General features: G+C 39.4%; 1 protein-coding gene across 7 annotated transcripts in view; it reads right to left on the bottom strand.

Annotated features, from left to right (window-relative positions):
- Positions 1-1,237: 1,237 nt before the first annotated feature.
- LOC115688889 (uncharacterized) overlaps positions 1,238-14,127 on the bottom strand; it is a 51,385-nt gene continuing 38,495 nt past the window's right edge. For all 7 annotated transcript variants that reach the window (XM_056315471.1, XM_056315472.1, XM_056315473.1 and 4 more), the window contains 14 exons: positions 13,019-13,292; positions 12,765-12,878; positions 12,592-12,675; positions 9,074-9,124; positions 8,839-8,991; positions 8,451-8,758; positions 8,023-8,352; positions 7,871-7,934; positions 6,054-6,200; positions 4,975-5,079; positions 4,793-4,903; positions 4,611-4,715; positions 2,521-2,590; positions 1,238-2,426 (listed from right to left, as the gene is read on the bottom strand). In XM_056315471.1, the coding sequence (XP_056171446.1) occupies positions 1,726-2,426; positions 2,521-2,590; positions 4,611-4,715; positions 4,793-4,903; positions 4,975-5,079; positions 6,054-6,200; positions 7,871-7,934; positions 8,023-8,352; positions 8,451-8,758; positions 8,839-8,991; positions 9,074-9,124; positions 12,592-12,675; positions 12,765-12,878; positions 13,019-13,292 (2,617 nt within the window). In that variant the 3' untranslated portion in view covers positions 1,238-1,725. The remainder of the gene's footprint in view (positions 2,427-2,520; positions 2,591-4,610; positions 4,716-4,792; positions 4,904-4,974; positions 5,080-6,053; positions 6,201-7,870; positions 7,935-8,022; positions 8,353-8,450; positions 8,759-8,838; positions 8,992-9,073; positions 9,125-12,591; positions 12,676-12,764; positions 12,879-13,018; positions 13,293-14,127) is intronic.

The raw sequence follows: 14,127 nt of genomic DNA, 5'->3' as shown, positions 1-14,127 counted from the left end.
ACTCTTACTTTCTAAGATCCAAGTAAGAAATGCCGGGAGGGGGGTGAGGGGGCTGGAGACTTGAATCTATTATGCGGAGGCCAGTTCAATCGCAAAATCTTTCAATGTGTCGATTTAGTCCTAAACCTTTTGACGATTTGGTAATTTAGTCATGGACTTTTCGATTGTGCCAATTCAGTCCTAAACATTTTGATAATTTTCTAATTTAGTCTTAAACCTTTTGCGACTTGCTAATGTAGTTCTTCCGGCTAAATATCCAAATGATAGGTTTAGGACTAAATTGGCAAATCTTTAAAATGTTTATGACTAATTTGGCACAATTAAAAGGTTTTGGATTGAATTGGCATCCGTATAATAGGTTTATGACTTTTTGGATAATTGTACCAAAATCGGCTACTATTAGTATCAAAACACTTAGCCGCGCATTAAAGTCCAATTCATTTCATTACCCACGACATCTAAACATTGGCTGATTCCAAGTTCTAGATGAAAGTGAGATGGAAGATGTGAAGTAAAAGATAACAAAAACCTCACCAAAACTCATGACTTTAGGCCCCGTTCTCAAGGCTTGACCCATGAACCTCACGGATCATGTAAAGTAGTAAAACTTGAAATGACAACAGCTTGATGATAGGTTATTTGACTTATGTAGTTCAAATCATGTCATCCACGAACTAAAGTCCATTTCATTAAAGCTTAATTTGAGTAGGCCCGAACAAGTATTTTTTTCGTGGGCTAGCTTAATAGGAACATTTAGGCTGAATAGCCAGCCCCGCCCAACCATTGATCAGGTCTATTTAGAATTTACCCCGAAAGTAACATACAAAAACACAACCATCCTTACTAATCGAACTCGACTCAACGTAGGCCGAGTCCTTGGCATTAAGCCTGGAATGCAGAGGTTTCATTCATTCGTGTTTCCTTATTGGTCCCTAAATGAAGGACAAGGTGGTGTATGACACTGTAGATTGAGCAATTGATTTAGATATAAACCCAGAGTACTTGCATGTTTTAACAGCGCATTCACACAGAATAGATACATCAATCTAGCAGGCCAATTTGCAAATTCGACTTTTCAAAAAACGGCATGAACATATCTACGTAAATGCGGCAACAAACACCCTCTGCGACACAACAAAATTAATTTAGCTGTAGTTTCCGTGAAGGCGTATTATCGTCTAATAAGATGCATCACTTGGATATTACAAATCTCGATTCCAACCGGCACAGACGAAAGTTTGAGTAGTTATAGGCTTCATTCTAATATATATATGACTGTACATGATCCATGAGTCAATGAAATTGCTATAATTAACACATATATACAATTGATGCATCTCATAGAAAGCAATTAATGTTGGAGAAACTATAGTTGTGTTATATCTACGCTGTACATGATGATATTTACAGATGAAAGGTCCACATCCATTGTGGCACAAGCAATCCCTCCCCACTTCTACAGTCTGGATGGTGCATGCCGGGAGAGCTCCTCGCTTCTAGATTTGAGTAGACATAAGGAGAAGTTTGAACAAGGACTCCTTGCTACGGCACCCCCGGTCGATTTTCCTGTAGATGCAATCCTAATCATTTGCATTTTCCAGGTTACTACAGATTCCAAACTAGTATGATCCTTGACCCACATTGATTCAAATCTCCTTCCTTGACTAAACCGCCATGTGGATGAGCTCATAGATATGATGCTATGTTCTAGTATATTTTGTCCTGTTAGTAAGCAGTTGACTTGCACTTGATATTACATCGATGCAGCACAGACCTGCCACCCCATCCTCGTTCTTTTCCAAGTTCTATTACAGACTGCAAAATCTGTAATAGCTCTTCTGCGTTTTTTCCGGGTGCCAGTTCCAAATCAGTCTGATATAGTGGAAGAGTTGGATTGCCACCATGCACCCTCATTCCACTTCGCTTTGCCTGGTGCTGGTTTTGCCTCAAGAAAGCATCTGAACCACTACCGACAATGTGCAAGATCCCATCATTTGCATCAATGTGGATCACACTGTCAAGAAAGATCTCAGATTCTATGTCCCACTCTGGATCAGCCTCAATGCCTTGAAATTCAGGGTTAGCATAATCCACTAAGCTAGGGCAGCTAACAAGATGTATCAACCTCTCGGTCACAATAACAAATTTACCAGCTTGCGTAAGAGCTCTGCACATCACTAATGCTTCGTCCTTGAATTTTAAGCCATCACCGGCTTCAGTGAGCACAGATATTCCAATCGCTTCTTCCCAAGAATAGGGTCTTAGGGGAAATTCTCTGCTCAGAGGCCTCGGGAGACGGATCCTTCGACGTGTGCCAGTTTGGTAGTGCTTGCTTCTGTTTCTGATACTCTGAGCCGTTTTCCCGGTTACTTCAAGTATACTAGCTGCCGGTCTTGCCACTAGTCCAGTAAGTCCTAATGCTGCCCCTGCAAAGGACGATAGCAAGCAATATCTGTTAAAAGTAAAGCAACATGGTCCATGTCAATGCATTTGAACTAGCAATCTATGCTCCTACGTTACCTGATAGGACCCCCGGAAGACCGTGCTTCTCTGCTCCTCGTATAGGGGATTGCAGAAGTCCAGTAAGCCCCTACAGCGATAAAGTTTGGCCAATGGGTGTCAGAAAATGGACAAACAAAATACTACGAAAGAAACAGTTTTCTAGGGGAAAAAACTACATGCAGCAAGACAATTTCCCAATAAGCGATTTGAAGAAATCACTATTTCAATATAATGAACGATACTACTCTGCCAAGACAAGTTCTTAACCTTTTTCTTTTTTGGCTGAAGTTCTATCCAATTTCCCAAGGTAATACCTAGACATTCTGGAGGTTGTAACTCTGTCTATGCAAAAAGTTGCATATGAGACCAGAGAGAATTGAAGCTTGAGGGAGGAATAAGGGTTTTCATTGAGGCTGTTCAGAAAAGGAGGCAGAAACTTCTGGCAAAGATTTATCTGCTAATAATAAAAAACATAATATAAGGGCAGTTTTTGGTACCTTACTCTATCCCACTAGTAGATCCAAATGAATGGAGGATACTGTGAAATGGATTCCAAATCCTATTTGCACAAGTGCCACCCAAAGCAAGGGAAATATTTCAAGGAATTGCAACAGTACAGGCCATTTTTCGTAGACCTAATGGTTTAGTAGTTTGATATAGACATTGCAACCAAAATCAAGAAACAAAGTAGAGAGAGAAATCAACACTGCAAAATGTTACTGCACCAATAGAGATTCAGATGGAAAAACACATTTAAGGTTCTTTAGAAGAAGATGTCCCAACGTCAAAAGAAAACAGAAAATGTCATAAGGGTGCAGTAGCCCTAGGAAGACACCCAAAATCTTCAGATTACAAAAAGAAAAATGAACTTCGGGGATTAAACACTGGAGAGGGGTACAATAATGATGACGGTTACATGCTTCTAAGTAGGCCCAATTCCCTAAAAACCCCCAACTTTACCCTTTATCCCAATTATATCCCAAACTTTTTGTCTTACAAAAACCTCAAACTTTTACTTTTGTCCCAAATCTACCCAATTCACTTTTCATCCAATTTTTTAATATTATTTTTTATTTTTTCGAATTTTTTTTTTTTTTTTTCTTTTTTTTTCCTTTCCTTTTTTTTTTTTTGTTTCACCTTCTTTGCCTGCCGCCGGACCGGCGACCGGCCAGAGGTGGGGCCGGCGAGGTCGGCCCCGCCGGCCACCGATGAGGCTCGGCTCGCTGCAGTCGGGCGAGGCCGACCTCGCCAGCTGCGCGGCTCGGCCTCGCCAATAGCCGGCGAGGTCGGCTCGCCGGCGCCAAGCCAGCGTGGCCGAGTTCTCGCCAGATCCGGGCGAGGCTCGGCCCGCCAAAGAATCGGCGAGGTCGGCTCGCCCAAAGAACGCGAGGTTCAACCTCGGCCGACCTCGCTGCTGTCCGGGCGAGGCCGACCTGCCAGGCGGGGCCGAGCCTCGCAGATCTGGCGAGAACTCGGCCACGCCGCCGCCGGCGAGGCCGACCTCGCCATAGCCGCGGGGCCGAGCCTCGCCGTGGCCGGCGAGGTCGGCCCGCCGGCACCGGGCGAGTCGGCCTCGCCCGCCGGCGTGGCCGAGTTCTCGCCATCCGGGGCGAGGCTCTGGCCCGCCAACGCCGGCGGGACCAAGCCTCGCCACACACGAGGCTCTGGCCGCCTAACGCCGGCGAGGCCGAGCCTCGCCCCGCCGGCCTCCTGCCTGCCGGGTCGCTGGCCCCGGCGACCGGCCCAAACCCAAACGTGAAACAAAAAAAAAAAGAAAAGGAAAGGAAAAAGAAAAGAAAAGAAAAAAAAAAAATTCGAAAAAATAAAAATAATATTAAAAAATTGGACGAAAAGTGAATTGGGTAGATTTGGGATAAAAGTAAAATTTGAGGTTTTTTATAAGACAAAAAAAGTTTGGGATATAATTGGGACAAAGGGTAAAGTTGGGGGGTTTTTTAGGGAATTGGGCCCTTCTAAACATGCATACTGAGAGAAGTCTTAGATGCAGTCCCTGTCCTTGTTCTCACCCTCTAAGGAACTCATTTACAACCATGCATGCTCAGATGAAAAATATTGATTTGAAACCAAGTAGATAGACGGTTGCGTACCTCCAAAACTTCGTTTATAACACCTTCACTATGTGAACTTGCACCCCTTTGTTGCTTCTCGATTCTAGAAAAAGCTTGCTCATCAAAAGTCAGTGCAACTATACCCTAAAAGAAAAAAATAAGAAAAGTCAGAGAGTAGTATGGGCATAAAATTTCTCAAAAGCCATCACTCGTAGATGTACCTTTTGAGCAGCTCTACTGAACTGAGTGGCGGCATCGCTCAAGGCATAGACTGTGTTGCTTAATAAACTAGTTGTTCCTTGGGCCATACCTCTGACAAGTCCAGCAGGACTCTGTAGAAGCAAATTGTACTACTAAATACAATGATGGATGGTAAAACTTGAACTACAAGATCCCTATATACCTGATTAAGGTTCCTTGCAGGAACAGATAGGAAATCCCTGATGCCAAGCCCCAAGCTCCTGGCAAATCCCATGGGGTTACCTATAACACCAGCTGAACCCAGCACCTACAAGGACTTTTATTATAAGTAACAGAAAAGGCATATATATTAATGCCTTTTTGCATTTGCATAGTACATACAACTATTTAATAATTCTGCATTCCCTCCAGATATTTAAAGGAATGCTGAAGTTTGTTAAAGATCAATTCTCAACAATGTAGGTGTAGAGATTTGTTGAAATATTTGGATATCAAACCACACTTTTATCTTACAGCTAAAAGAGCGGCTGAAGTGGCCTCACAGAATTTTACAGGGTACCAGGGTAGGTAGTCATGAATTCAAACAACCCTCTTGTTTGCCTCCCCTATTATTAATTTCAGATTTAGTCTTATGCCAAATCAAAGCCAACATCCGAAGGGAACCACGTCTTCTTCTAACAATTTAAACTTTTAAAACAGTTGTTACTCGTCTCACAAAATATTACATACTGTTTTATCAAGCACTAACTAAATGTAACAAGCAGACGACGCCCAACGTATCATTAGTAATTGATAAAGTGGAGGGGAAAAAGAAAATTTTCACCAATGGATTTGCCAATTGCTACACCATATTGCCTACTCCATAAGTCAAAAATTTTTAATATTCCACAAGATTTTGCCAAATTTTCCCCTAGACAATCTAGTAAAAACCTGCATTTGCCCAAAATGTCTCACAACAGAAAAGGTTTAGACTTTAATACTCTTTTATGCATTTATGCAACAGTAGCTTAGAACACGACATGGGTTTCGAGTTTTACAAATTTTCTTGAATTTCGGACTTGTAAAACATAAAGAGAACATGACAAGCTTTCTTGAGATAGTAAAGAAGTACATAATACAATGTCAATAAAATCAGATGGAGTGAAAAGAAACTAGAACACTAGAATCAACAATTTGACAAATGCCAAATAGAGTTGACCATAACAAAACTTCCTCGTTCTACCAAAATATGGTCATGTTCTGAGCATTATGACACCGATAAAAAAGGCATCAGCCAATTACCTTATACATCTCATGCAGAAGTTGCCTTGTGTAATGCCTCAGGACGATCTCCTGAATGGACTCCCAACCAGCCATGTGATGTACTATTTTTAGCTCTCTGAGATATATTCTTGCTCCTTCAATGTCAGCAAGAGCCATAAGGCCTCTCTGTAACCATTCATTGTCTTATGTCAGCAAAACCTTTATGAGGACATGAGCTAAAACTAACAAATATGCCACCAGGGAGGAAAATTCTCAATTTCAACATCAACCAGTGATGCACGGAGGATGTAATGAGCCAACCAGTGCAAATAACTGCTAGCTAAAAGAATTGAATCTATCATTTTACCTCATGTAGAAGAGAGATCAAATTACTATTTTTTTTTCTTGGTCACAGGGGAAGATCACATAGTGATGTCTCAAAAAGTTGCAAATTTTTTAATTGTAAGAAAAGCAAGAGATCATTGGCAATAACATCGATTTACTTAAATTCAAGAAAGCGGTTTCGCTGCAAATGTTTGTACTATAGTTATGGATATCTGACTTGCAGAGTTGACCAAGCCACTCTGATCTGCAGCTATAAGGTGTCTACTTCCCACATATTTGACCCAAAAAAGACGATCACAAACTAAGAATCACCAAATCACATGTACCAAGGAGAATTTAGCTCAAAAAATTTAGATAGTAACTGATTAGAGTTCAAAATAATATCAACAAGTACAGCCCAGCAGCTTGCTTCTGAAGTCCTGGCTCAAAAGAAGCTAATTCGGGAAATTCAATCAAATCCATTCAAATTGACATAATATTTTACTATCCCACATCAACAATTAGATGGTTTGCCTATCCAACTACATTGAGTTAAAACCCTTCCTAAAAAACTATCCAAAGATGACAAATTATAAACCCTGCCTAATAACTGTCCCGGGATGACGAGTGTACCATAACGATAGACAGTAAATCCTAGAAAATCTCAGATGACCCAAATTCAGGTTCAACTTTCAACAATTGATACCTATAAATTATAGATATAGATACTAATAAATCTTTTTTATAGATTTATGCACAGGATTCCAGATAAAACTCAAACTGGCACTAAACGGTCTACAACTTCACCAGATATTAATAGTAATAAATAACAACTTTGATCAAGAAATAATGACCCCGGACAGAGCATATCCAGACATGGAAATTAGAAGCATAGACAATCTATCAGCATCAAAATAGTATAGAATCAATTAACTTAATGTGAAGTACAGACTATTGAAACAACCATAATGGTTAGCCAAACATGCATTTATCTAGAAACATGGAAAATCGTGTATATGCATAGTTCATGAACAGACTGTCCAGACATGCAAATAAGAAGCATAGACAATCTATCAGCATCAAAATAGCATAGAATCAATAAACTTAATGTGAAGTACAGACTATTGAAACAACCATAATGGTTAGCCAAACATGCATTTATCTAGAAACATGGAAAATCATGTATATGCATAGTTCATGAACAGACTGTCCAGACATGCAAATAAGAAGCATAGACAATCTATCAGCATCAAAATAGCATAGAATCAATAAACTTAATGTGAAGTACAGACTATTGAAACAACCATAATGGTTAGCCAAACATGCATTTATCTAGAAACATGGAAAATCGTGTATATGCATAGTTCATGAACAGAATCGCACATGTCAAAGTTCTAGGTCAGATGGATTCAAAGGATCAAATAGGAAATGCTAGGAACAGATAAAAAATCAAAAGCATGCATCAAATGTCCGAGCAGGAATCCCTCATATCAAAGCTGTTGCAGCTAGCCAACATAAGATAAGCTACTTACATGCACGAGAGAATCTCCTGACATAGGGATCCCCATTCTAAGCATCCATGGGTCACTGGAAAAACTGCACAGCCAAATTATATCACAGCAATACTCAGACATCGATGGGTATAACTCTCAAAAAAAGGGAAGCGGGGCAATCTGTCACCTACCTTAGAGTGAATTTTATAGCTCCTACATCGAACATTTCAACATATATCTTTCTCTGTCTTCTGGCCAACTGATAAATTTGCTGCCAAGGTGCTCCAACTGGAATTACTGAGGGAAATAATACACTGATTCTTTGATTTTTGTTTTGAACACTACTGATAGGAATATGTGAGTGTGAGTTCCCTACAAGAGGGTTATCATGTAGAAGTGGTAGCAATGTCGGATCAGAAAAGGGCATTACTCCATTCTGGAATCTCAAGTAAACAGATTTAACAAACTCGGACAAGCCTAAGACCACTTCCTGCTCAAGCTCAAGATGAAACTCTGCCGCTCTGCCAGAGTAAGTATTCAATAAGCTCTTGCTCTTGAAGATAAAAGAATAACCAAAGATACTGATGTAACCAAAGATACTGATGCTAGTGATTAATACCTTAGCGTTATATATTCAAATGAAATCAATGATAGATCTTTCTTTCTCCACTTTGAAACAGCTAGATGAATCACCGATTTGCAGGGGTTGTCAGAGTGAAGTTGTGAATTCTCATTTTTCTGGGCACCATCATCGTAGTTAGACGAACTACTTCTGTATCCACGATTGAAGGACAAGATGACAGGATAAGTGGCAGCACGAACTTGGTTGTCTATTTGCAATGATAAAACCTTCAAAGAAACCTTCTGTTGATCCATGCTCTGAAGCAAATGAACCCTGATGCCCTTTGCACAGGCAAAAAGCAATTCCTACAAAGAATATGAATGGTGAAGGGACAGAAAACCAACCACAAATATCATGCCATCTCAATAAGCTTCTTCATTCATACCTGTGGCAAAGAGTTAATCAAAGAAATACCAATATAAGGTATATCGATTGAGACCTTTTCCTGGTACTCAGAGAAGATTTCTTGTCGTTGCTCATGTTTCCTGTTCTCAATGGATGGATTCACATGGTAACTTGAATCGATAATGCAAAGAACCTGCAGTGAGGACACAAAAAAAATGGTCAACAAAACTGACCAAAAAAGACTTATCATTAGTTGAATCACTGAGAATGTGCACCTTTGTTGCTCCCACGGCTTGAGTAGAAATGAGCAATATTCTCTCCGGTTTCTGTAAGACAAGGAAAACTTTAATGTGAGTCAAATACTTCAAAATAAGACCCAATGGGACAGCTCACATACTGATTCTGCCGAAAGATATATAATTTCGTTTAATCATCTACATAACTCTAAAAATAAACAACATCGATCGCATGAATCAAGTACTAGGGAATACACGCACGCCCCATCTATCGAACATCTAAAAGAAGCTCTTTATGCACTCGATACTTTCTACTGGCATTCTTTTCTTGTTCATTCTGCAGATGAGTCATATATTCCTTGCTGAATAAACAGAACCAATTTTTTGTCTATATGCTTGTCGAACATAATTTACCCACACTAGCAGTTGACAAAACAAACGATAGAAATTTTAGTCACGCAAAAACGGAACATCTTGAATGAATGCATGTTTTGTGCTAGTGCATGCATAACATCATATAGTGTTCATAGCATTGTTTCTCCACTCGAATTAATTTACCAATTTTACAAGATATATAGCACATCGTGAGATTTTGTGGGACCGCTACCAACTATTCTAAAAGCTTAAGCTGTTAGGTAAAGGCGTGGTTTATTATTTAAATATTCTAACACTCCCCCTCACGCTTAGTCTAGTCTTTTTCCTTAGTATTAAGCATGGAAATATTTAATTGGAGAGGCAAATGGGGCCTAGAAATATTCGAACTTGAGACCTCCAGTTCTGATACTATGTGAGATTTTGTGGACCACTGTCAACTATTCTAAAAGTTTAAGCTGTTAGATGAAGGCGTGATTTATTATTTAAATATTCTAACACATATCAAGTGGATACATAGAAAAAAATATACTTGTGCAGAATTACACATATAAATTGATTCCAGTAGTATGGCATCCACCACTAGAGGCTTTATCTGCAATATCCTAAATCTTGCACCTAATTGCACATCAATGTTATTTCGAGGTTTTACGTGGCTGTGATGATAGGTGCACGAGTACGTGATTGAATGAAACAAAAATTATGTTGAAATATTATCAGACATTGATTAACAACGGGTCCTAAATGCTCTTTATATTCACGTGGTCTCCTCCACCAATAAGCTTAAGCTTTTGGGTTGGACTTTCTAACATGGTATCAGAGCCAGTTATCCCTTACGCGAAGGTGCGTGGTTAAAAAATCCCCGTCAATGTGCGTAGTCAAAATTCCACGTGCAGCTCGTAATCCGACTTGCACGTGAGGGGGAGTGTTGAAATATTATCCCACATTGATTGACAATAGGTCCTAAATGCTCTTTATATTCATGTGGTCTCTTTCACCTATAAGCTTAAGCTTTTGAGTTGGACTTTCTAATAAATCCATCCATTACATGTACCTCTGTGTAATTGGGTTGTGTTTATACGTTTGTGTTGAAGTATTATCCCACATCGATTGGCAACGAGTTTTAAATGCTCTTTATATTTATGTGGTCTCTCTCTACCTAATAGCTTAATCTTTTGGGTTGGACTTTCTAACATGGTATCAAAGCCAATGCTATCCCTTTCGCGAATGCGCGTGGTAAAAATTCCATGTGAATGTGCAATGTCAAAATTTCACATGCTACTCGTAATCGCGCTTGCACATGAGTGGGGGTGTTGAAGTATTATCCCACATCAATTGGCAACGAGTCCTAAATACTCTTTATATTCATGTGGTCTCTCTCCACCTAATAGCTTAAGCTTTTGGGTTGGACTTTCTAACAGTTTGCTTCAAGGAATCACTAGTTTGAGGGCCTAAAATTGAGTAGAATGGACATAGTAATTTGACTTTTAATCTGTCCATGAATCAGAACAGTTGCAACTATTTTGTCCAGAATGAAAGGAAATGCTAAATCAGAGCATGTTCTAGTGTTATTGTATAATGGCTTTGGCTAGGATTATAGAGCATGGAAACAGAAAGAAAAGAATGTGATTTCGACCTGAAATTATGTGTTAGCATTATGATGTGAGTGTTTATAAGGATTGACGTTTATCTTGTACTGTTGTGTATTCAATGCATGAATTCTCTATTGAAATGTGAATGCCTATTTGTGAAAATGTGGTAGCACAGAATGGTAAAGAAGGCATTAAAAACATTAAAATGGAAATTCAATATCGAGAATGTAAGTGAAAGATGTGGCTCTCGTTGTATGACACTCGATATAAATGCTAGTAACATCATGCTTATCATAAATGACCGCAAGACCCCGTGGGATATAAATAGGGCATATCGAACTGCTAGACCCCGTGGACTACAAATAGGAAAATTGTATTGAACACCTTCTTGGTTATGCCCCTTTACAGGAAGAATCTCCGGCCAGTAGACACGTGAGTTGTTAGACGCCATCTGTGAATATTCGATGGGCTAGTAAGTGGTATCTTTTGTATTCAAGAGATACATGTCACATGTGTGTGTTCGACTTTCCATCATTGACATGAAATTGTTAGAGCCCACATTGTCTAAATGGAAAAATCAAGTAACATTGGCGCGTGATTAAACCGTGATTGTATAGGTAACCCGTCTTTAGCTTTATTTGTCAATAGACTCTCTCTCTCTCTCTCTCTCTCTCTCTCTCTCTCTCTCTCTCTCTCTCTCTCTCTCTCTCTCTCTCTCTCTCTCTCTCTCTTTCTCTCTCTCTCTCTCTCTCTAAGCATTGAGTTAGCTGATGGGAGGAGATTTTCTATTTTAAATCTTGAAGATTCATTTAACCAGTGGTTGTTTGCTCCTTACTTATATTTTCCAGGTCAGACAGATATTGGAGTTGGAAATTGTGGTGGATGATGGATCTTTAGGCTGGGATTAAGGAGGATTTAGTTTTTCGAGTGGTGGATTGGGTTGATACTATGGAATAGTTCTTATAATTTTGTTTTACTGTCATGCAGTGTATATAGCTCTATGTGTGTACAGGGTGTATCGGACCAACGTGTTGCCCAACACGTGTGTTTGATTGCCAGGCTTATGTGTTGCCTGCGTTGTACATTTTAGTATCACCAATACCAGGTTTATGTGTTAAAAGAGTTTTTATGCTAGCAAGCCCATGCGTGCTCAATATATCTATACTTCCTATGTTGATGTAACACAGATTCGTGAGCTATTTGTGGTATTACTTGAGGTTGCACATTGCTTGGAAGAAACAGTTATTTACGTGTAAGTATTACCTATATCCTTTGGACAGGAAGGTTAGGAAAAAGAATAGACCTACTCTCGGGGTTCATTATTGGTAAATTTCTGGTTTGTTATTACATTATCAAAATCCTTTCAAAGTCCGTTTCTTTTGCACCTTTATTTCTATTGCCAATTCTACTCAAGACCTACAGTAACTATCCCTCCTAAGAAACTAATCAGTGTTTCGTATTTCATCTACATGCCAAACAAAGAAATAAAATCCAACTTGGTAAATATCAGAATAAATATTGGGTCACTCAAGGAAAAAAAAAGAACAGAAAGAAAGTTTTTTCTTTTGATTTGCCATCGGTAGAACATCAGACCTCAGAAGTTGCAGGCAAATGGACAGCCGTGCTCTCCCTTATATCATCAAGAGCATATGATCCTAGCACACGTTCCCCAGGTACCTTTAATACATAAACGAAAGTTGAGTATCGAACATCTTAACGAAGACTTCTCTGAAAAAAATACATGACACAGAAAAAACGAAGAGTACCTCAACTATAAGACGGTGTGGATAGCAGGGTTCATCCCATGCATAAGGGCAAGAATGGTAAGAAGGAACCATAGTTTCAAAGCTTTCGCATTTCTGTTGATAAACACGTAATCTCTAAAGTACAAAAAAAAGAAAAAGAAATATACAGTTAATATTCTGACTTGGTAATAACAATATGCAGTGCACTACAAAAAAAGAAAGAAAGAGATATTGATTGGTTAATGTAAGTAAAATAATATTGAGACATAACAAACCTCCTTAGAGAAATTCTCTATGCGGTAAGGCATATAACCTGAATCATCATCCGATAACAAAATCAGGTGTGTTCCTGGGTTTTTATGAAGACTAACAACAGCATTGTCATCCCACATGGAGATATCAGCATTCTGCACTTCAACGCGTATCATATTTACTGCACCAGAGATATCGTTCCGCACTTTTACTTGGGTGTCACCTAAAATTTCTGGCAAGAAACTGCCCGACCATTGCCATCCAGGTTCATCATAACATATGCAAACGAGCAAGTCCCTGCAACGAGTAGCAAAAGCAAGAATTGATTTAGCTATTGCAATCATCAGCAAGCAAAGAAATTGTCATTGTGCAACCACTTATTTTGAAAACTTCAATTGTTAGAGAATGGTGTCGATTCAATGTTATATTGTAACGAATTTTAGGTGCTCCAAAAGCATCAGTCCATTGTACCTCAGCTACTGGATACATGAGGTTCCTATGCATTAAAGTGAATATTCCCTCAATCCAATGGCTGAAATGCGCCAAGAGCAATGCTACTAGAGCATGTAATGACGACTTCAATTTAACCCCACTTGGACAAAGAATCTAGTAAGATGCTCAACAACTCAAGTATGAGAACCAATACATATGGGTGAATGAATTATTGAAATCCAAATCACATAAAGGAGGAAAACTGACAAACAAATGAACTAAGTGGGACAGAAAATGAGCTCGAGACATCTTGGTTGGATACCATATAGGACTGGGAGATCACTAAACAAACGATTGAGCACTCGATCACAAGAAAGCATTGTTACATAATGCCGTGCTTAAATCTCTCCAGGTCCTTCATTTTCATGCCCAATTATAATCAATTCCATAATTCCGTTCTAGGCCAAATACCATCCCACACCTAGGGGCACGAGACAACTCTCTCTAAAGAATTCAACAAAATAGCCCCCTAACTTCGGGCCATTTATCCTGTTTCCCCCCACCATTTCTTTCATCTAGAAGGGGAGCACAACAACATTCCAATACAAACCCATGTTCTCATCTACTGGCATAAGTTCTTGTGGTGTAATCTTTTGACAAGAGAGAATAACTACTAGGTATGCTAGGGTCAAAACTAGGT

The sequence above is a fragment of the Syzygium oleosum genome, unplaced genomic scaffold (genome assembly GCF_021117445.2).
Source record: "Syzygium oleosum isolate NSW1041296 unplaced genomic scaffold, Sole_v2.1 Sole_v2.10, whole genome shotgun sequence".
Taxonomy (NCBI): domain Eukaryota; kingdom Viridiplantae; phylum Streptophyta; class Magnoliopsida; order Myrtales; family Myrtaceae; genus Syzygium; species Syzygium oleosum.
This window is presented reverse-complemented; position numbering and strand designations above follow the sequence as displayed.